Here is a 24,401-nt window from a genome sequence, read left to right as displayed (position 1 = left end):
CTGGGTCTGAAGTGGGTCTCTTGTAGACAGCATATATATGGGTCTTGTTTTTGTATCCATTCAGCCAATCTGTGTCTTTTAGTGGGAGCATTTAGTCAATTTACATTTAAGGTAATTATAAATATGTATGTCCCTATTCCCATTTTCTTAATTGTTTTGGGTTTGTTATTGTAGGTCTTTCCTTCTCTTGTGTTTCTTGCCTAGAAAAGTTCCTTTCTTTCTGCTGTGTGTTTTTCTGTCTTCTCATTTTGCTTATCTTACTGTGTTTGGGGTCTCCTTTTTGTAGGCCGCAGGTTCGTAGTTCCCGTTTTTTTTTTGGTGTCTGTCCCCAGTGGCTAAGGTTGGTTCAGTGGGTTGTGTAAGCTTCCTCATGGAGGGGACTAATGCCTGTGTTCTTGTGGATGAGGTTGGATCTTGTCTTTCTGGTGGGCAGGTCCATGTCTGGTGGTGTGTTTTGGGGTGTCTGTGGACTTATTATGATTTTAGGCAGTCTCTCTGCTAATGGGTGAGGTTGTGTTCCTGTTTTGCTGGTTATTTATCATAGGGTGTCCAGCATTGTAGCTTGCTCGTTGTTGAGTGAAGCTGGGTGCTGGTGTTGAGATGGAGATCTCTGGGAGATTTTTGCTGTTTGGTATTTTGTGGAGCTTGGAGGTCTCTTGTGGACTAGTGTCCTGAAGTTGGCTCTCCCACCTCTGAGGCACAGCACTGACTCCTGGCTGCAGCACCAAGAGACTTTCATCCACACGGCTCAGAATAAAAAGGAGAAAAAGTAGAAAGAAAGGAAGAAAGAAAGAAAGGAAGGAAGGAAGGAAGGAAGGAAGGAAGGAAGGAAGGAAGAAAGAAAAAAGAAAGAAAGGAGGAAGGGAGGGAAGGAGGAAAGAAGGAAGTAGGGAAGGAGGGGACGAAGGAAATAAGAAGATAAAATAAAATAAAGTAAGATAAAATAGTTATTAAAATAAAAAATAATTATTAAGAAAAATAAAGGAGCCACTGATTCGGGGGCTCTGGCTCACTCAGGCCGGGGGGAGGGAGGGGCACGGAGTGCGGGGCGAGCCTGCGGCGTCAGAGGCCGGCATGACATTGCACCAGCCTGAGGCGCGCGTGCGTTCTCCCGGGGAAGTTGTCCCTGGATCACGGGACCCTGGCAGTGGCAAGCTGCACAGGCTCCCCAGAAGGGGGGTGTGGATAGTGACCTGTGCTCGCACACAGGCTTCTTGGTAGCGGCAGAAGCAGCGTTAGCGTCTCATGCCCGTCTCTGGGTTCCGTGCTTTTAGCCAAGGCCCGGGCCAGTCTCTGGAGCTCCTTTAAGCAGAGCTCTTAATCCCCTCTCCTCACGCACCAGGAAACAAAGAGGGAAGGAAAAGTTTCTTGCCTCTTCGGCAGGTCCAGACTTTTCCCCAGACTCCCTCCCGGCTAGCCGTGGTGCACTAACCCCCTGCAGACTGTGTTCACACCGCCAACCCCAGTCCTCTCCCTGCGCTTCGACCAAAGCCCGAGCCTCAGCTCGCAGCCCCGCCCGCCCCGGCGGGTGAGCAGACAAGACAAGCCTCTCGAGCTGATGAGTGCTGGTCGGCACCGATCCTCTGTGTGGGAATCTCCGCTTTGCCCTCCGCACCCCTGTTGCTGCGCTCTCCTCCATGGCTCCGAAGCTTTCCCCCTCTGTCACCCGCAGTCTCCGTCCGCGAAAGGGCTTCCTAGTGTGTGGAAACCTTTCCTCCCTCACAGCTCCCTCCCACTGGCGCAGGTCCTGTCCCTATCCTTTTGTCTCTGTTTATTCTTTTTTCTTTTGCCCTACCCAGGTACGTGGGGACTTTCTTGCCTTTTGGGAGCTCTGAGGTCTTCTGCCAGCGTTCAGTAGGTGTTCTGTAGGAGTTGTTCCACATGTAGATGTATTTCTGGTGTATCTGTGGGGAGGAAGGTGATCTCCGCGTCTTACTCTTCCGCCATCTTCCCCTCATTCCTTGTTTAGTTTTTATTTATTTATTTATTTTTTAGATAGGTAAGAAGTGGATTTATTTACTTTTAATTTTTTTGATTAATTTTTATTGGAGTGTAGTTGCTTTACAATGTTGTGTTAGTTTCTATTGTACAGCAAAGTGAATCAGCTATACACATACATATATCCCCTCTTTTTTGGATTTCCTTCCCATTTAGGTCACCACAGTGCATTAAGTAGAGTCCCTGTGCTATACAGTATGTTCTCATTAGTTGTCTATTTTATACATAGCGTCAGTAGTGTATATGTGTCAATCCCAATCTCCCAATTCCTCCCACCCCCACCCCTTTCCCCCTTGGTATCCATACATTTGTTCTCTACGTCTCTCTGCTTTGCAAATAAGATAATCTATACAATTTTTCTAGATCCCACATATATGCATTAATATACGGTATTTGTTTTTCTCTTTTTCACTTACTTCACTGTGTATGACACTCTCTAGGTCCATCCACGTGTCTACAAATGACCCAGTTTCATTCCTTTTTATGGCTGAGTTTATTTAGAGAGATACACTTTCCATAGGCAGAATGCTATTCGCGTCTCAAAAGGCAAGACGGCCCTGGGAGAAACACACACCACAGACAGAATGTGGGCCATCTCAGAAGGCAAGAGCACCAACAGTTTGAGTTTTATTGATAAAAGGCCTCTTTTTTCCTTTTTTCCCTCTTCAGCTTCAGGTTCAACCTGATTGAGCTAATTAGGCTCAGTCTCAGGTCACTGTGGGCTGTATTTACATTTCTGATTTGTAGATTGGCAAGACAAAGACAGTTGCTTTTAATTCCCCAAAAAACTGGTCTGCTGCTTAAATGATATTAAAAGATTGATTTGCCCAATTACATTTTCTTTCATTTGCTTTTTTAATATCAGCAAGATTTTCCACTAAACTGGAAATCAAGAGTTCTATGTTCTAGAACTTTGGGATTCAATTTATCATGCCTTCAAAAATTTATGCACAAGGTATTCTACAAAGACCCTCTTTGTGCATGCACAAATTAAACAGAGCAATTTACCTTAGGGACAAAAAATATTTATTATTGCTTTTATTAGTCCCTGAATGTTGGGGCCCCGTTTTTACTTTATGCTGTGTGGGCACAGGTAACTATATTGGTTTCTTTCTTTTTTAAAAAAATCAACTTTTAATTAAATTAATTATTTATTTTGGTTGCACCGAGTCTTAGTTGCAGCTCTCCAGGTCCTTAGTTGTGGCATGCAAACTCTTAGTTGCAGCATGCACGTGGGATCTAGTTCCCTGACCAGGGATCGAACCCATTTCCCCTGCATTGGAAGGCGGATTCTTAACCACTGTGCCACCTGGGAAGTCCCTATTGGTTTCTTTTAGTATGTTTAATTAATACTGCCTATGGGGCAGATTTATATGCCCTGTCTTATAATACCAGTCAGGGGAAGCACTCCTCATAGAGATGTAATGTCTATCCCACAGTACAATTAGACAAAAGAGATGTAACCATCTTATATAAATCCCATTCAAATACATCAGTTTTTATAAGATTTTATTTCAAATTTATAACTCTTGTACCTTTAACTTAAGCCTCCATTAGGACCCCATCAACAAGTCTTGGTCTTACAAGGAGTCCAGAAACTTTCCTTTTTATCCCCTGGCCATTTTATCCATTTTTGTATAAAAAGCTTTGGGGTTCCCAGTGAGGGGTCAAACCAAGGGACACAGGCCCTTTTGTTAATCTTAACTTCATTAATTGATCTCACTGTTGTCCCAAGCAAATGCTAGTCAGGTATCTCAGTGTAATTTTCTTCCAGCCTTTAAATTTTGTTTCAAAATAGGGGTTAATAGGGTGCACTTTAATGTTGGGGGGACTAATTGGGGGGTCCCTTTGGTCTATCCAACCCCAGGTAGTCAAAACTTTTGTTTTAATCCTATCAAAATCCATTTTATTTATCCCATTTCCTAATAATCATCTAAAGATTTCCATTCTGTTGGGATAAGTCCCTTTAAAATTTTCACTTCGTTAGGAAGAAGTCTCTTGACTTTCCCCTCAGTTTCTTCTTATTCTCCTGTTAATCAACCTAATTAACATTAATTAAGCTAATGTTTTTATTAGCATCTGCAAGAACCATTGAAGGGAAGCTGAGACCACAAATAAGTCTTCCTAAAACAGTTTTTATTTGTTAGTTTTAAACTAAGGGAGGGTTTTTTTTTTTTGTATTGTTGTTTTTGTTTTTTTTTTTGCAGTACGCGGGCCTCTCACTGTTGTGGCCTCTCCCGTTGCGGAGCACAGGCTCTGGGCGCGCAGGCTCAGCGACCATGGCTCACGGGCCCAGCCAGGATCTTCCCGGACCGGGGCACGAACCCTTGTCCCCTGCATCGGCAGGTGGACTCGCAACCACTGCGCCACCAGGGAAGCCCTTAAACTAAGGGAGTTTTTAAGGTTACCTGTTTTACTTATGTATGTATATATATATTTTGCATCTACCTTTTAATTTGGTATTTTCATAGGCACCAATAAAACAGCTGTTTAAAATGAGAGCTCTCTAAAAATTTAGCAATTTAGAAGTTTCTCCAATTTAAAGAATCCAATGTCTGGCCATTGATGAATAGTATCTTAATAACAACTCAAACCAATAAGACGCAAGAGGCAACCCCACAAGAGAGCGCAAAGAATGCAGCCTTCTTAAAATACAGAAAGTTTACTCCCCATAATAGTCTAAGAAACTAAAGGTCTTTTTTGTGCAGGTAGACACAACAAAGGTTGAGATGACAAGGCCCCTTATGGGCTGGGACTCCTTATAACAAATTTTCCTGAGAGCTGGCATAGCCAGACAAGATGACTGCTTGGAATCCCAATCTATTCAGCTGGCTGCCAAATGTACACCATATGTGTACCTTCTGGATGGCAAAGACCAAGCTCTCGTAACATGGAATAAAATGCCTAAGAAGATCAGATATAACATATACATCTCAAAAGCACAGGGAGAGAAATGCAAGTTCCTCCTAGAAGGGCTTTTGTTCCTTTAAGGTCAAAATTTTGAAAAGATGTTTTATCAAGCTGGCTTTCTTCTAATCATTTTTAGAATGTCAAAAGAACCCTATCTTGGCCATTTTAGGGCAAGATTTCCTTTAATTCCCAATTAAACAAGTATTCAATATTTGTAAGTATAAATTCCATATGTACATAAACATGGCTGGAGTGTTAGTTGGAGGCTGGCTTTCTGATGCCCTTCATTTTACCCAGCCCAGAGGCTCAGTGTCTTTCAACTGAATAAATCCTTGTATCTTTTAACCAGGCTCCCCCAGTATCTTTAAACTGGGGTGGAGGTGATATTGGAGAGGCAGAAGTGAGTGGTGGCATGAAGCGAGATCTTAATTCCCTGTCCAGGAATTGAACCCGGGTAGCCTGGATGAAAACCAGGAATCATAGCCACCACACCCCATGGCTCTTGCCCCCAGTGAAAAATGCATTTCTCATGGAGGTAAAAACTGTAAAAACAGGTACAAAGTTTATTATTAGAGACATAGCACAAGTGGGAGACAACACAGAGAAACAGTTTGTTTAGCAAGGCAGAGATGCACGCCCCGAGAGAAAAGGTGTGGGCATCCTCCCTAAGGAGAAGATAAAGAGGCAGTTAAGTCGTTTATATAGGGCAGTTCTTCCGGGTCTTTGTTTACTTTTGGCCAATTATCTGGCTTCTTTTTCCACACCTGACCTGCCCTAGGACCCTCCCCAACATGTGTGTGCAACTTTTTTCCAAGTTGGATTTCAGCCCAAAGGCCTATGGGGTGGCCTTAGCATCACATATTATGGGGTGGCGAGCCCTCCTTTTTGACCCTAAAGGAGACTTTCTGCCCATGTGCAATGTGTCCCTTGCCCCAAGAAGGGGAAATGTGTGACCTCTTGACCCTTTACTCAAACAAGGTTTAGCCCCTCTCTGTTCCAGCCATGACTGTTATCTTAAGGTGACCCCGAGCAAGGGCAGCCAGGGAGGGGGACACAGGATGCTGGAACCCAGCAGATCCTCTCCTGTTATTCAGCTGTACACACCCTGCATGCATACACGTACACACACAAACACACTTGCACACATGTACACATGAACAGAACTGAACACAGAGTGGAGACTCCCAGCCCGGGCGGCATGTGGTTGGGCTTGTCAGATCACCCCTCAGCTTTTGAAGGTGTCCACAGGAGATGAAGCCTGGCTGTTTACACTGTCTCTGTCATTGCTTCCATTTCGGAGAGCAAACAGGAGACTGATTTTCAATGTCTAACCTGGAGGCCATCTATCTCCTGTCCCAGGAAATGCAAACGGGAGTCTAGCTGTAAGTGTCCAGCCCGAAGCCCATGTTTTCCTGCCTCATGAAATGTAAATGGGAGGCCAGTTGTAAATGTTTAACCTGGGGCCCATCTATCTCCTGCCTCAGGGGGAGGGGGGGACAAATCCCTATTATACACCACAAAATAGAACTAACTCAGGATCATCAACCAATAATTGGGAGATCCTGCAAACAATAAATGCTGGAGAGGGTGGGGAGAAAAGGGAACACTCTTGCACTGTTGGTGGGAATGTAAATTGATACAGCCACTATGGAGAACAGTATGGAGGTTCCTTAAAAAACTACAAATAGAACTACCATATGACCCAGCAATCCCACTACTGGGCATATACCCTGAGAAAACCATAATTCAAAAAGAGTCATGTACCAAAAATGTTCATTGCAGCTCTATTTACAATAGCCAGGGCATGGAAACAACCTAAGTGCCCATCAACAGATGAATGGATAAAGAAGATGTGGCACATATATACAATGGAATATTACTCAGCCATAAAAAGGAACAAAACTGAGTTATTTGTAGTGAGGTGGATGGACCTAGAGACTGTCATACAGAGTGAAGTAAGTCAGAAAGAGAAAAACAAATACTGTATGCTAACACATATATACGGAATCTAAAAAAAAAAAGAAAAAAAATAGAAGAACTTAGGGGCAAGACAAGAATAAAGATGCAGACCTACTAGAGAATGGACTTGAGGATACGGAGAGGGGGAAGGGTAAGCTGGGACAAAGTGAGAGAGTGGCATGGACATATATACACTAGCAAACGTAAAATAGATAGCTAGTGGGAAGCAGCCGCATAGCACAGGGAGATCAGCTCAGTGCTTTGTGACCACCTAGAGGGGTGAGATAAGGAGGGTGGGAGGGAGATGCAAGAGGGAAGAGATATGGGGACATATGGATATGTATAACTGATTCACTTTGTTATAAAGCAGAAACTAACACACCACTGTAAAGCAATTATACTCTAATAAAGATGTTAAAAAAAGAATATATGAAACATTATGCTGGGACTCTATAAAGCCATGGACATTATATCATGATTATATGTTTAAGTAGCTGAAAGTCATTTGTAGTCTTAATATGCATGGATGATATAATAAAGGACATGATGAACATGGGCCTTGAACCAAAATAATAATAATAATAATTGTGAGATCCGAGAACCAGGAGAGACTCACCCAAATTTCTCTAAACTCATGGAAGAGGCAAATGGGCACAAGAGGCTCTTGCTGGTACCAAGGCTCCTGATCCTCAGGCAAAGGAGTGAAGTCTGCTCTGGGTCCCTTTGTGGTCACCAAAACTATTGACTGAAAGAAAACTGCACAATGTGAAATCTGAGTTAAGTTTTATTTGGGGAAATTATTGAAGACTATAGCCCAGAAGACAGCCTCTCAGATAGCTCTGAGGAACTGCTCTGAAGAGGTAAGGGAGGAGCCAGGATATATATAAACTTTTTGCTGGTAAAACATGTAGTCAAGCATCAAAAGATTACTGCTAATCACAAAGAAGAGAAATCTCACCGATTTTAGTGCTTTTCTCTGTATGGGAAGATGCAAGAATCTGGGGTCATTTGAAACTTTCCCTTAGATATGCATCTTAACTATCTAAGGGCCAATATATCCAAAGCCCAGAATGTTTCCTGTCTTTCTTCATCCTGAATTCCTCAGAGTACACTGTCTGTGGGCAACTACAATGGCTAATAGCTTGATCACTGTAGAACTGGAATGGCAGGCAACACTTTTTTCTTTACACAAGAGATGAAGAATGAGCAGAGCTGGGTCCCAGGAAAACCAAAGCCAACAGAGCAAACCAAGTATATTACCCTTGATTCTTCAACCATTTCTTTTTCATCTCATAGGAAGCTTGGATGTTTCTTTCCACCAAACCCCTTCTAAATCCCTCACATAAACAATTATTTTCAAAATTCAGTTGAGTAAGGGAAGATCTACTGAGAAATATGACCCTGCTTCCTGAGACTTTAAGCCAGTATTTAGCCAGAGATTGAAAATGTAGGAGGAACAGTACCCAAGTAATGAGGGGAGGAGAAACCATTTCTCCAAGGCCTTTTCTGTCTCTACATGGCTGAGTTCAGGCTAGGGAAGACGGGGGGAATGAACTATGAAGCTGCTAAGTATTAAATAGCAAAGAGAAGAGTCAGGATTGTGGGTACAAGTCATTCATGTTTATACAATAAATTATAAGCTATTCTTTTTTGTTTCTTTGTTTGGGGACTATGGGTATCATAGAGTGGGGGCAACGAAATGGGAGGAAAAACCGAAGAAGTGGTTGTGGCTGGGTTGTTGGAACACTTCTCAAATTGTGTAAGTGAAAAGGTTTGAAAAACATTGCTCTGTGCTAACCTTTAAATCTTGGCTCCCTCACAGCTCCTGGAAGAGATCAATCAGGTCAGTTTTCCCTTTTCTCTGTTCCTCCTGGTCTCTGGGCATTGGTCCTCCCAGCCAGCACTGCCTGGAGCCATAAATGAGGCCTGTGGTGATGTGCCAACATCAGTGGTATTGCTACTCCGAGGTCACACCTGTTGCATTAGTGGGTGAGCAGACCCTCCTCTGACTTCTCCAGTCTTCAGTTCTTTCCCTATTACCGAATGCCACAGTGCGGAGGGGAAGGAAATATTTGCAGAAGGAAAGGCAGAGGCAGGAGGCTGATATTGAGAGAAACTCAGATCTGATCTCCTCTATTCCCTAAGACCCCTCTGTATGTCCAAGCTGGTGCCACTATCAAAGAACATAGAAATATATCCTATTCACAGTGGAAAATGCTAAAGCCAAATCTTTATACATCTCCAAAAGAAGCTCATGTCACTACACTGTTTCAATTTCTGGTCCCATTGGTTAGTTGCAATTATATATACAAATATGATTATGCAAGCAGTCCATGCCCCTTTGTTCAAATTTTTTATATCCTGTATCAATTACTGATTATACTCACCTTAGGCGGAGAGTAGAAAAATGTTGCCTTCCCCATAGACTCTCAAATTAAGCAAAGTTTAAAAGAATTGTAAGTGAAACAAATCTTGTTCATTAGATATTAATAACCAAGTAGGTACTGGTTTTTCAGAGTCTAGAAACTGCTTCTGAGGTATATACATCCCAGGCTGACTTTTACCTTGACAGGAATGTATAGGACAAGAGCATTTCAGAATCAGCCCACCTTCAGAGGCCCTCACAGTGTTTGCCCAACTACGAATCATGTCTCCTGAACTTTTCTGAGCCCATACAAGGAACCTGAGACCTATCCCGCATGACACCTACCCACCCACTGCTACTAGGCAAAAAATGACAAAGAACAGATTCTGTCCCAGGCAGTTCCCCAAGTTGTGTCTGCTCCATTTCCAGCCCTGGTCCTAATAGGAATTAGCCCAGAAAAACTCCTAGTTGCAGCTGGGCCCTTCCTTACTCTCCACCCACCTCTCATTCACCTTTACCTGCCTTTGTCTTTCCATTTCCTATTCAGGAGTAACCCCAAAAGCTTTTCTTCTCCTCAATCCTCCATGGTCCACAAACTTCAACAACGACAGAGTGACTCTCACATGCAGAGATTCCCTTTCTCCAGCCCAAGGAGACATATCTTGGTATCATAATGATCATTTGTTGGATAATAAATCTGAAGAGATCCAAATACACAAGACTGGATATTACAAATGCAAGACTCAAAGATCTTCTCCCAGTGACCCCGTACATATGGATTTTTTACCTGGTGAGGAAAGAAAGGAGGGAGCCTCTGAAATTAAACCACTGGGCAGGATGTCTAAGGGCTAGGCTAATGCAGGGAGCCTAGGCAGGGCTGTAAACAGGCATGAGGATATTTGATGTATTGACCCCAGTGGGGAAAATAAGGAGATAGGACAGCAACAGGATGCTGCCTTGTCCATCCTCTCCATCCAGAGAAGTATTGGTAAGAAGTATTGGTAAGTATTGGTAAGTATGGGGGAAGTCACCAGGAAAAAGGGACTTGGGTCTGAAGAAATGTATGGTATAAAACTTCTCTTTTAACAATATGTATGAGGATTTCTTAAGGATATTTTCTGGAAGTTAGTTCATTATCCTAGGACAAGGGAGAACTGGGTTTGGGGATTATGTGGAAATGTTGATGGAGGACAGTTGCAGGTATGTATAGGATTGCAGCTCTTTCTTCATGGGCAGAAATGAGAGTTTGAAGAAACAAGCATCAGGAAATAAATTGATTGCATTCCTCCACTCTTTGCAGACAAACTGATCATCCAGGCTCCACACCCTGTCTTTGAAGGAGATGATGTTGTTCTGAGATGCCGGGGGAGAGAAGCAACAAGTGAAACAGTTTTCTACAAAAATAAAAAAGAAATTAGGAAGAGTTATATATCAAACTTCACACTAAATTCAGTCTCCAGGGACAATGACAAATATTATTGTACTGCTTCTAGGAAAGGCTTTTGGGGAGTAAGGAGAGACATTTCAAAACTTCTAACAATTCAAGTTCAAGGTAATGGCTGCCCTCCTGTGGGTAATAGGACTTGACAGGGAAACTGTGTGAGGATTTAGGGAGGGGCTCATCAGTGGGGATTTCATGAAAGTCCTCCAGTCATGGGAGGGAGATGGGAAGTGATTCCACCTACTTGGGTCTCTGTGTTCTGATAGCTGGTGCTGAAAGCACACGTGCATCTTTCCAGGAGCCCTGAGCCTCACTACCTTGGGAACTGTGTTTGTTCTTCTCTCTAGAGCTGTTTCCCCCTCCTGTGCTGACAGCCAGACCCTCCCAGCCCATAGAGGGGAGACCAGTGACCCTGAAATGTGAGACTTGGCTCCCTCCACAGCGGTCATACATTCAGCTTCAATTCTGCTTCTTCAGAGAAGACCAGGCCTTGGGATCAGGCTGGAGCAGCTCCCCAGAGCTCAATTTACCTAACATGTGGAGTGAAAACTCAGGGTCTTACTGGTGCCAGGCAGAGACAGTGACTCACCATGTCAGGAAAAGAAGCTTGAGATCCCAGATACATGTGCAGAGTGAGTGTCTGTGGGGCTGCACTTCCAGAGTCAGAGCCGGGGAGAGGAGAGGAGAGCAATGACATTTCCTGCTCCCTAGGACACTGAACATAACAGAGAGGAGAATTCCAGCTGTCCTGGTATCCTTCTCTCTTCAGGTTCAACACTGGCCTAATGTCCCTAGAACATTCTCTTCCATCTAACTCAGTTAATAACAGTTATTGATCAGTTACTGGGTCCCCAACCCTGTGGGGGGTGACAGAGCCTTACAGGATATGTTCTCTCAAGAGTCAACAGATAGAGCTTCCCTGGTGGCACAGTGGTTGAGAGTCCGCCTGCCAGTGCAGGGGACACGGGTTCGTGCCCCGGTCCAGGAAGATCCCACATGCCGCAGAGCGGCTGGGCCCGTGAGCCATGGCCGCTGAGCCTGCGCGTCCGGAGCCTGTGCTCCACGACGGGAGAGGCCACAACAGTGAGAGGCCCGCGTAGCGCAAAAAAAAAAAAAAAAAAGTCAACAGACACAGATGACCACATGCAGTCTTTAGAGGTCCCTATGCTGCTTCCATTTGTTGACCTAAACATATTCCAAAATAAAAGTGGAAGATAAACATGAACTGGAATAATCAGAAAAGAATGTGAGAAGATGGAGGTGAGACTGGAGAAGAGTCTTGAAGGATAGGAAAGGGGTTTGAATTTCAGGATAGAAGTAATATTCTCAGGGTTCACTCTTATTTTGTGATCCATCAGTGCACCAAAGATTCCTTAGATATAAACGTAAATAAAATGTGCCTGCAGTCAGCATTAGGTTTAAGAAGATCAGGAGCCTAGTCCCCACATTCCCCAAGAATGGGAACTGTTGTATGTGGTGGGAGGGGTGTTTCTGCCTTTATAATAACATGCACAATTAATTCCTTATTGCCCACTTTGGACTCCTGCTTATTGTACCTGCTGCTATGGGCTTGTTCGTGACAGAACCAGCCTTCTTGACCCTGAAGTTTCTGCCATGAGAACCCTCATGTGTCATCTTGTGTCCTCCCAGGAATCCCTGTGTCTGATGTAAATCTAGAGATCCAGCCCCCCGAGGGGCAGCTGATTGAAGGAGAAAATCTGCTCCTTATCTGCTCAGTAGCCAACGGTACAGGGACTGTCACATTCTCCTGGCACAGAGAGGGCACAGTGAGAAGTTTGGGAACAAAGACCCAGCGTTCCTTGTCGGCAGAGCTGCAGATACTCACTGTGAAGGAGCATGATGCTGGGAGATATTACTGTGCAGCTGACAACATTCACGGTCCCATCGTCAGTAAACTGATTAGAGTCACACTGAGAAGTAAGTTCCCGATTCCTTCTATTCAGCCTCAGTTCACAAGCCAGGGCTTAGGCTTTCTGTCAGCCATGAGGCTCTTTGGAAGAAGGCAAAGGAACAGAGTTGTGAAGATTTAGAAGCTAACCAAGGAATGGCAAAGATGACAAAAGTTGAAGATATTTTACTTGTGGAGAGGACCGTAGTGATGAAAACAAAATTATCTAGGATTACTCTTCATGGTTCAAGAGATATATCTATATTTAAGTTTCTTGAGTGGGGTTATGAGTCTGTCACAGCATCAGAGTCCTCTGACAGTCTACTATCTCTTTCAGTTCCAGTGTCTCGCCCTGTCCTCACTCTCAGGGCTCCTGGGGCCCAGGTTGTGGTGGGGGACATGATGGAGCTTCACTGTGAGGCCCGGAGAGGCTCTCCCCCGATCCTGTACCGATTTTATCATGATGGTGTCAGCCTGGGGAGCAGCTCAGTTCCCTCTGGAAGAGCATTCTTCAAATTCTCTCTGACTGCAGAACATTCTGGAAACTACTCCTGTGAGGCTGACAATGGCCTGGGGGTCCAGCTTAGTGACAGAGTGACTCTCAGTGTCACAGGTTAGTAAGGATGCCTGCAGCAATTACAGCCCAGAACAGACTGTGTCTTCTCTTTTGGGCTACTTGCTGGTGTGACATTCCAGCAGACTCCCCACTTTTTCTTCCTCTACCTGAGAGTCCTGGGATCCTTTCTTCTGACTCTACATTCAGGAACTTAGGCCATTCCTAATGGTTTTTCTGCATTTATCAAGATGATCATATGATTTTTATTTTTTCCTTTATTGATGTGATGTATCATGTTGATTGATTTGCAAATGCTGAACTACTCTTGCATACATGGAGTAAATCCCACGTGATCATGGTGTATGATCCTTTAAAAGTACTGTTTTATTCGGTTTGTTAATATTCTGTTGAGGATTTTTGCATCTATGTTACCTGATATATTGGCCTGTAATTTTCTTTTTTGTGTGTTGCCTTTGGTTTTGGTATCAGGGTGATGTTAGCCTTGTAAAATAAGTTAGGAAGTATTCCCTTCTCTTCAGTATTTTTGAATATTTTGAGAAAGATAGGATTTACAGCACCTTTGAATGTTTGGTAGAATTCACCTGTGAAGTCATCTGGTCCTGTACTTTTATTCTTGGGAGGTTTTTGATTTCTATTTCAGTCTCTTTCCTAGTGATTGGTCATTCAGATTTTATTTTTTTATGATTCAGTCTCAGAAGGTTGTGTGATTCTAAGAATTTGTCCATTTATTCTAGGTTGCTCAATTTGTTGGCATATAACTGTCCACAATATTCTTGTATAATCCTTTGTATTTCTGGGCATTCATTGTTATAGCTCCTCTTTCGTTTCTGATTTTATTTATCAGAGCCTTCTCTCATTTTTCTTAGTGAGTCTAGCTAAAGGTTTGGCAATTTTGTCCATCTTTTAAAAGATGGTCTTAGTTTTTATCAATATTTATCAATATTTTCTATTTTCTTTTTAGTGTATATTTCATTTCTCTTTGAATCTTTATCATTTCCTTCCTCCTACTGACTTCTGGCTTCATTTGTTCTTCTTTTTCTAGTTCCTTTATGTGCAAAGTTAAATTTTGGTATGTCATATTTTCATTTTCATTTGTCGTCAGGTATTTTTTCAATTCACCTTTGATTTCTTGTTTGACCCAATAGTTGTTTAGCAGCTTGTTGTTTAGTCTCTACATATTTGTGATTTTCCAGCTTTCTTCTTGTGGTTGATCTCTAGTTTCATACCATTGTGATCAGGCAAGATGGTTGATATGATTTCAATCTTCTTAAATTCATTGAGACTTGTTTTGTATTCCAACATATGGTCTATTCTTGAGAAAGTTTCATGAGCCCTTAAGAAGTATGTGTATTTTACTGCATTTGGATGGAATGTTCTGTATAAATTTATCAAGTCCATCTGGTCTAATGTATCTTTTAAGGCTGCTGTTTCCTTGTTGACTTTCTTTCTGTACGATCTATCCATTAATAGTGGGGTGTTACAGTTCCCTACTATTATTGTGTTGCTGTCAATTTCTCCCTTTAGGTCTGTTAATAATTGCTTTGTATATTTTGGTGCTCCTATGTTACGTGCATATATATTTATCACTATTACATCTTCTTGATGAATTGTCCCCTTTATCACAATTAATGTCCATTTTTGTCCTTTGTTATCTTTTTTGGCTTGAGGTCTATTTCTTCTGATATGAGCATGGCTATACCCAATTTTTTTTTTTTTTTTTGGCTGCCATATGCATGGAGTATCATCTTCCATCCTTTCACTCTGAGCCTATGTTTGTCTTTAAAGGTAATGTGAGTTTCTTGGAGGCAGCATAGAATTGGGTCTTATTTTTTACTCCATCGAGCCACTCTATGTCTTTTGATTGGTGAATTCAACCCATTTACATTTAAGGTTATTATTGATAAAGGAGAATTTAGTATTGCCATTTTACCTTTCATTTTCAGGTTGCTCTATATCTCCATTGTTTTCTTCCCCTTAAGTTTCTGCCTGCCATTTTGGTTTTGTGGTTTTTTATGATATTTTTCTCAGTTTCCGTTTTTTCATGTTTTGTGTCTCTGTTCTAGACTTTTATTTTGTGGTTACACTGAGGTTTGCATAAGACCTCTCCTAGATAAAATAGTCTGTTTTCTGCTGATAGAATCTTATCTTCATTTACCTATATGGGTTCCATCCTTTTCCTCTTCCCCTTTTATGTTTTTATTGTCTCAAATTATCTCTTTTTGTATTGTGAGTTTTTTACCAAATTGAAGTAGCTATAGTTATTTTTCTGGCTTCCCCCCTTTTACCTTTATGCTATAATAAAGTGTTTAAAACCTATTCTGATAAAGAGCTGCAATTTTCTGATTCTGTCTATTTCAGTTTCCTCAAAGTTTTGTATACTTTTGCCTTTTTGTTTTTTGTAGAAGAGCTTCTTTCAACATTTCTTGCAAGCAGAACCAGTGTTGATGTATTCCCTCAGCTTTCATTCATATGGGAAGGTCTTTGTTTCTCCTTCATATCTGAATAATAACTTTGCTGGAAAAAATATTCTTGGGTGACACTTTTTATGTCTCAGTATTTTGAGAATGTCATTCCATACCCTCTTGTCCTGTAGAGTTTCTGTTGAGAAACCTGATGATAGGCTCATGGAGATTCTTTTGTAGGTTACCATCCTTTTTTCCCCCAGGCTGCCTTAAAATTCTTTCTTTGTGATTGACTTTTGACAATTTTAATATAACATGTCTTATAACAGGTATTTTTGCATTGAAGTAATTAAGTGTTCTCTTAGCTTCATGGATTTGTATATCCAGTTTCTTTCCTAGATTTGGGAAGTTCTCAGCTATTATTTATTTAAATATACTCTCTGTTCCCCTCTCCCTGTTTTCTCCTGGGACACCCCTTATACTAATGTTGCCTTTCCTAAAAGAGTCAGATAGCTCTTGGAGAATTCCCTCATTTTTAAATTATCTTATTTATCTCTCCTCTTATACTTGTATCATGTCTAGATTTCTATCTTGAGATTGCTAATTCTCTCTTTCATATAGTCTGATCTATTTCTAGTGCTTTCCAAGGCATTCTTCTCAACATTTATTCAGTTCTTCAATTCCAGAATTCCTGTTTGGCTCTTTTTTAGAGTTTTAATATCTCTGGTAAAGTATTTCTTTTGTTCATTAATTTTATTTCTGAGCTCATTAATCTGACTTTCTGAGTTTTCTTGTAGCTTGTTGAGTTTCTGAATGACAACTATTTTGACTTTCTTTGAATTCTTTCTCAGTTAGATCACAATATTTCATGACTGTAAGTTTGATTTCTGGAGAATTGCCAGTTTCTTTTTGTGGTACAGTGTTACTGTGATTCTTCATGGTACTTGATGGGTGGTTTCTCTGCTGGTGCACTTGATGTGGTGACAGTTAGAAATCAGAGGCCTTTCTTTTGTTTTCCAGTAGGTGGTTGTATGGCATAAGTTTTTGGTTTCTCTTACCTAAGCTGTCTCTGGCTATGTTTGAGAGTAGTCACTTTCCATCCTCCCCTTTCTCTATAAGAAGTGTGGCTCTATTATCACTTCCTGTGCCTCCGGAGTTACTGCTGCTTTGCTCCTGAAGTGTTGCTGTTATCATCACCTGGTGCCCCAGGATGGTGGGCTGTTCTCTCGTGTCTGGGATCCCTTGAGTCATAGGCTCCACTAATGCAGGCAAAGCAAGGGGATAGGGTGGGAGCTAGGGTCAGGCTGGCACCTATACCCTTTCTGATGTCATAAGATTTGTGGACTCTGCCGCTGTGGGTTGAGGGGCAGGGGCTGGCGTCATGGGGCACTCATTAAAAAAATGAGTAAAGGACTTGAATAGACATTTCTCCGAAGGAGACATATAAATGGCTATTAGATACATGAAAAAAATGCTCAACATCACTCATTATTAGGGAAATGCAAACCAAAACTACAATGAAATACCACCTCATACTCATTAGGATGGGTACTATAAAAATAATAGAAAATAACAAGTGTTGGCTAAGATGTGGAGAAATTGGAATCCTTGTGTAATGTTGGTAGGAATGTAAAATGATGAAATCATTATTGAGAACACTATGGAGGCTCCTCGGAAAATTAAAAATAGAGCTACCATATGATACAGAAATTCCACTTCTGGGTATACATCCCCCAACGCTGAAAATATATTCTCAAAAAGATATTTGTACACGTGTGTACAGAGCAACATTATTCATAATAGCTAAAACATGGAAACAACCCAGTCCGTTTATCTGTTGATAACCCAATATCCATTATCAGTAGATAAATGGATAAGCAAAGTGTGGTATGCACATAATATCAAATATTACTCAGACTTAAAAAGAAAGAAAATTCTGCTACATGCTACAACCTGGATGAATCTTGAGGTCATTATGCTAAGTGAAACAAACCAGTCAAAAAAAGACAAATACTGTATGATCCCACTTATATAAGATGTTTAGGTTAGTCAAAATCATAGAAACAGAAAGTAGCCTGGTGCTTGTCAGGGGGTGGGGAAATGGAGTATAGGGAGTTATTGTTTAACGGGTATAGAATTTCACTTTTACAAGGTAAAAAGTTATGGAGATGGATGGTGGTATTGGTTTCACAATGTCATGAAATTATTTAATACCACTTAACTGTACACTTAAAAAGTTTATGATGGAAAATGTTATGAGCATTTTACAGCAATAAAAATTGGATAAAAATATATGAGGTGGGGACATGGGTGGAAAGGCACACTGAGATGTGCAAAAAATGTATAAAGCCTTACCTCTGAGACCCTTCGCATCTGGCCCAGGTCACTATATATTGTAAAGGATGTACAGAAGGGTGAGTTATTCCCATTCAATGGATTGTCTCCATGCTCCCTCCCCTTTAGCCAATCTCAGATGCAAAGCAAAGCTTAAGATCCTTACCAAACTTCTCTTGCCAATGAAGCACACAGCTTATATCTAAAGCACTGCACACAGATTGGCTCATCCAGGTTCCCTCACAACTTAGCAGAATCAGCAATCTCACAGTTCACATTTCACATTAATTAATTATTGATTAATAGTTCCATATATTAATTAAAAACATAGTGATTTTCTGTTTTTCCTGGCTGTCCTATTTCTATAATCACAAAGTAAAATGGAAATCATGTTGTTATTGCTGTGTCTGGATATTTTGGGGCCAATCTGGATCAATTTTGTCATCCACTCATTCACGAATTGTTGATGAACTATCACATGCCAAGGCAAAGTTCCAGCAGCCGGAAATACAAAAATGAACAAACAGATAAGTCCTCATCCTTATGAAATGTACATTCTATTAGAGGAATCAGATATACAACAATGATAGATAGATAAATAAGAGAGAGATACATAGATACATAGATTGATAGATGTTAGTATTAATGCTATGCAGAAAAATAAAGCAAGGTAACTGGGTAAAAGGTAATGAGGTCTTACTTCAGATAGGTGTGGAAGTCTAGGTTTAAAGCTAAGTCTCAGGAGTCAATCAATGATATGGAGAAACAAACCTTGCTTTTAGTTATTATTTCTATCAGTAATAGTAGCTAACATTTATCGAGCATTTTACATACATGATTCTTATTACCATAGCTTGTGATATAATTATTATTAGCTCCATTTTATGAAGGAATAAACTGAGACTTGGAGCTAGTAAAAAGTTTTTAAAACATCAAGATCACAGGGCTAATAAAGAGCAGAGATGGGATTTAAACTCAGGTTTTCCTGAATCCCAGGTCTCTGTTCCTACTACTAAACTAAACTAAATATTTCCTTTATTAACTTATCTTGTACACATACTTAATTAAAGCTGCTCATGAATTATGTTGCTTCCGTCAGTTCCAGTGTCTCATCCTGTCTTCACCTTCCACCCTACTGGGGCCCAGGCTATAGTGGGAGATGTGTTAGAGCTTCGCTGTGAGGCCCAAAGAGGCTCTCCCCCAATCCTGTACTGGTTTTATCACAAGAATGTCACCCTGGGGAGCATCTTGGACCCCTTTGGAGGAGGAGCATCCTTCAACCTCACTCTGATGGCAGAGCATTCTGGGAACTTCTCTTGTGGGGCTGACAATGGCCTGGGGGTCCAGTGCAGTGAGATGGTGACACTCAGCGTCACAGGTGAGTTGGTGGTACCTGGGCTACAGGTTACATTTATAAGCAATAAAATATTTCTCCAATAGACTGTAGAAATTCTCCCAGTGTCAGAGTTATTAACATGAAAACAAGGCTTGAAGCTTCTGGAGACTGGTACTGATTTCATGGGGATGGGGGAGGGAAAAGGAATACATTTTGATGTTAGATTCTGGCAATCACTCTCATGTGCTATTATTTTGAAAATTACGAATTATACTGTAAATGATTCAAATTGAGAAATCAGAACCTGGCAAAAACCTGTCCTAATATATCGCTAGCCCCCACCTACATGTTTTTTGTCTAGATAAAAAAATATTTGGCCCTGAACTCAAGTATAGGTCTCTTTACTTAGGGCCTTCCAGTAACAAAATAACGCTTATCACCGAGGGGGTCACTGCAGGGCTGCTAAGCATCCTTGGCCTTGCTGCTACTGCTGCTCTGGTGTGTTACTTCAGGACCCAAAGGAATTCAGGTGAGTGACTATATCTTACTCTTTGATGTTGTGACTTTTGCCATTGCTGTAATAACTTGGACTTGTGTAGTACATCCTATAAAGGTCAATTATTCCTTTCCAAGTACTAAGCCCTCAGTTCTAATCACTGCCACTCTGTGGCAGTGACAAAAATGTACAACAAATTTCTTAATGAAGTTACTACTCCATGTGTTTAATTTGAGACTTAAATCAGAGAACAGAGTTTATCTTCCATTTAAAAATTAGAAAGTTAAGTATTTACTGTTCCAACCCCAGTCCAAAGCTTACTGAAAACAAAAAGAAGGAAAAACAAAGTCCTCCACTTGTAACAACAGCAAAAATAGACAATAGCCATAAGTACAAACCATAAACTCTGAGATATATTTGAAAAGCATATAAAGACAGTGATATTTATTAGTAGATAAAATTAATAGATATTCTGAGAATGAAATTAAAATTTTAATTTCTGATTGTTGCTAGTATATAGAAATTCAGTTGATTTTTGTACATTGATCTCATATCCTGCAACCTTGCTAAACACACTTATTAATTCTAGTATTAGTTTTGTAGATTCCATCAGATTTTTCTGTATAGATGATCAAGACATCTGGGAATAAAGATAATTTTACTCCTTGCTTTCCAATCTGGATTCCTTTTATTTCTTTTTCTTGTCTTAATGGACTGGCTAGAACCTCCTGTACAATGTTGAATAGAAGTGTTGAGAATAGACCTACTTGTCTTGTTCTTGAACTTAAAGGGGGGAAAGTATTTGGACTTTCACCACTGCATATGATAATATTAGCTGTGGATTTCTTGTAGCTGCTGTTTATTAGGCTGAAGAACTCCCTACTAATTGTAATTTGCTGACAGTTTTTACAGAAGAAATGACAAATGTTTTTTCTACATTGATTGAGATGATCATATGATTTTATTTTCTAGTCTAGTGATACAGATTTTGGATTTTGAAAGTTGAACTGGCTTTACATTTCTGGGGTCATCCTCACTTGCTTATAATTTTTGAATTTGATTTGCTAAAATCTTTAAGAACGTTTGCACCTATGTTCATAAGGGATATTGATTTGGTAGTTTTATTTTCTTGTCATTTCTTTTTCTGGCTTGATGTCTAGGTAATACCCACTTAGTTATCACTTCCAGAATTCTTCATTCCTTTTTGTATATACATACATCCATATGGTATCATTCTCTCTCAGTTTGAAGGACCTCTTTTTAACATTTCTTGTACTATGGGTTTGTTTGTGAACTTGATTGACAGTGTTACTGAAGTCTTCTATATCCTTTCTGATTTTCTTTTTACTTGATCTATCAGTTATTGAGAGCAGGGTATTGAAATCTTCAACAATATTTGTAAATGTTTCCATTTCTTCTTGCAATTCTATCACATGTGCTTCATGTATTTTGAAACTTTATTACTAGGTGCACAAATATTTATCATTGTTATGTGTTTTTGATGAAATGACCACATTATCCTTATGACCTTTTTATTCCTGTAGCATCATTTACTCTGAAATATTCTTTGATATTAATATATTAATATAAATAATGTTAGTATGATATTTCTTTTTTCTACCCTGGATGTGCAGGCTCAGTGGCCATGGCTCATGGGCCCAGCCGTTCCGCAGCATGTGGGATCTTCCCAGACCAGAGCACGAACCCGTGTCTCCTGCATCGGCAGGTGGACTCTCAACCACTGCGCCACCAGGGAAGCCCTGTGCCTCTATATTTAAAGTGTATTTTTATAGATAGCATATAGTTAACTTGGATTTTTTTAATCTAATATGGCAGTCTCTACCCTTTAATTTTAAAAATTTAGACCATTTAGATTAATGTGATTATTGATAGGGCTAGGTCCCTAAATCTATTATTTTGCTATTTGTTTTCTATTTGTCTCATCTGTTCTTTGTTTTCCGTTTCCTTTTTTTTTCTACCCTCTTTTGGACCACTTGAGTATTTTTTATGATTCCATTTTATTTCCTTTTTTGGCTTATTATCTATATAACTCATTGCTTTGTTATTTTAGTGGTTATTTTAGAGTGTATGGTATACATATCTAACTTATCACAGTCTACTTACAAGTGACATTATATCACTTCATGTATAGCATAAGAATCTTGCCATTGTGTACTCCATTTCTCCCCTGCCTGTTACATTGCTATTAATTTTGTAAACAATTATCTTTTAAAGAAGTTTACATATAATTTTAAAATATTATACATTTACTCATAAAATTACCACTTCCAATGTTCTTCATTCCTTTTTGTATATCCATATGTTCATCTGGTATCATTTTCTTTCCACCTAAAAGATTTCTTTTAACATTTCTTGTAGTATGGGTCTGCTGGTTGTGAATTATTTCAGCTTCTGTATGTCTGTAAAAGTCTCTGTTTTGCATTCATTTGTGAAATATATTTTTACTGGCATAGAATTCTGGGTTGAAAATTTTGTTTTCTTTCAATATTTTTAAGATGCTGTACTGTCTTCCTGTGTGCATGATTTCTAACAAGAAATCTGCCATAATCCTTGTCTCTTTCTTATGTGATTGCTTTTATTTTTCTCTCTGAATGTTTTTTCATGGATCAGAAATCTTTGAGTGCACAGACTGTTTTATTCAGTGCTTTGGGTGCTTATAAGGTTTCAAGACTTTATATCTGGAATTACTAATCCTTTACTTTCTGTCTTTCTCTGTGGTGTAACATGAACTCTGTGGTGTAACATGAACTCTCTTTTTCTGTCATACCAAATGGTTCTGTTTTCCTTTTTCAGGGCTCATATTGAAAATCAAGCAAATAAACAAATAATTGGGTCTCAATTTAATGAAGGCTTTACATACTTTCCTTAATGATAGTGGTTAAGCATTGTCTTCTGACTTCCACTTTCAGGTCAATCAATGAGCATCCATCCTTCCTCTTCTTTGTACAAAAAATGGCATCATCATTTTATGACTGATATTTAAAGCTATTTAATAGTTTCTTAAATAATATTACATATACAATTATGTGTGTAGCACTAACCCTGATAGTACTCATCATAAAATCTGTCACTCATGTAGAGTCTATTATATGCAATTTTATAGTGTCTAATTCTCTCAGTTTTTCAGTATGTACATTTCACTTCAATTCTACCAATATCATTATAACCATATTAAAGATGAAGAAATGAAGATTTGGAGAAGTTAGAAACCTTTCCAAATTCATGTGTATCTACTAAGAGTCAGAGTTAGGTCTTAACTGGGGTCTCCCCAGCCCTTGAGTCCATATACTCTCCATTAAATCTTGGGGACTTGTAAAAGGCTGGTTGTACCTCCTACTTTAAAAATTACTTTTCTATCTCATTACCTATCTGGATGTCATTTATTAATCAGTAACATACTAGAAGTGCAGACATTAGAACCTCAGTATTGCAGTTGATAATATTAAAAAAACAGGTTGCTCAGTCAGTACACCACCAAATAACACAAGGGAAGGAAAGATTACCAATCATTATTTAATGTGATCCATGAGGGCAGAAACTCAGGAGATTCTGTCCTCTATATCTAAGGGAAATGTTTTTTTAAATAGCAAACTCAACTAAGGAATTCTGACAGTGTCAATCAGAGGGTCTCTGCCTTTCACATCTCAAAATCTTGTCTACTGTACTTCCCTCATAGCAAAGTCTTCCTTCTCATTATTGACCAGTCTTCTCAGGGAAGAGCTCAGTCCATTCAAATTCATCTAAAAGTGAAGGACTCTGCTCCTTAAGCCTGAGTGTTTCCTCCAAGTTACCTAAAGGAGTGATATATTTATTGACTCTATAACTGCTTGGAATTAAATTCCAGTAATGTAACTCTCCAAACTCCAGTCTCCTTAGCTGTATAATGGTCATAATAATAGTATATACCTTTTAGGTGCTATGAGACAATCTATGTAAACTGCTTAGCACAGTGCCTGGCCCATATATCTTTAGTGAATACTAGCTTATATTATAAATAGCCACCTTCTGGGTCTGTTTTCCTTTATGCAGATGAAGAGATAATCTGACTCTCAGATGCATCCTGGGACTTAGTTAACCTGCTTACAAGTAAGGGTATTAGTTGTTGATTGATATTGTTACAATGGCCCTGAGGAGAGAGATACAGGCCAGGATCACACTTACACACCTCTAGTTTAACTCAGGACACTTGGTTCCCAAAGATGGGGTTTGTAGGCATTAATCAGTCATTTTCCATGAGAGGTAAGGCTGAATATGTTTACTTTGGGAAATAACTTGTGTCCTCTAAGACCAGTGAGACAGATATAGAGCCACAGATAAGTAGGCAAAGGGCAGAGATGGGAAACTGGGAGGAGGCTGTACTGGGCAGGCCAGAAAGATTTCAATATTTTTGTGTTGATGGAAAGCTGGCATATTTTCAAGGCTGATGGAGTAGGCTTCCAAATTAGGTTTACATGTAGTCACCTATTAAAAAATCGTCAACTTGTTTTTCTTTTAGTCCTCATAGTACACAGTTTAATTTGTTCAGTCATTTAACAAATCTTTACTAAATATTTTCAACCTTCTAGGCACTGGAAATAGAAAAATAATTAAGACAAGTTTTACACCCTCAAGTAACACACCTTTTCATGAAGGAGAGAGTTAGAGGCAAACACA

General features: G+C 40.0%; 1 protein-coding gene across 2 annotated transcripts in view; it reads left to right on the top strand.

The window, feature by feature from the left end:
* FCRL3 (Fc receptor like 3) overlaps window positions 1-24,401 on the top strand; it is a 44,404-nt gene that overhangs the window by 15,284 nt on the left and 4,719 nt on the right. Inside the window, exons 3-10 of one of the 2 annotated variants that reach the window (XM_024750897.1) lie at window positions 8,690-8,710; window positions 9,780-10,022; window positions 10,533-10,784; window positions 11,021-11,305; window positions 12,324-12,611; window positions 12,920-13,195; window positions 18,995-19,273; window positions 19,641-19,760. In XM_024750897.1, coding sequence (XP_024606665.1) covers window positions 8,690-8,710; window positions 9,780-10,022; window positions 10,533-10,784; window positions 11,021-11,305; window positions 12,324-12,611; window positions 12,920-13,195; window positions 18,995-19,273; window positions 19,641-19,760 — 1,764 coding nt within the window. Of the gene's footprint in view, window positions 1-8,689; window positions 8,857-9,779; window positions 10,023-10,532; window positions 10,785-11,020; window positions 11,306-12,323; window positions 12,612-12,919; window positions 13,196-18,994; window positions 19,274-19,640; window positions 19,761-24,401 lie in introns of both variants that reach the window. The other variant, XM_024750906.1, reaches the window with a different exon arrangement.

This window comes from Neophocaena asiaeorientalis, unplaced genomic scaffold (genome assembly GCF_003031525.2).
Source record: "Neophocaena asiaeorientalis asiaeorientalis breed wild unplaced genomic scaffold, Neophocaena_asiaeorientalis_V1.1 scaffold315, whole genome shotgun sequence".
Taxonomy (NCBI): domain Eukaryota; kingdom Metazoa; phylum Chordata; class Mammalia; order Artiodactyla; family Phocoenidae; genus Neophocaena; species Neophocaena asiaeorientalis.
Note: the sequence above shows the minus strand (reverse complement) of the source record. Positions and strands in the feature narration are given on the sequence as shown.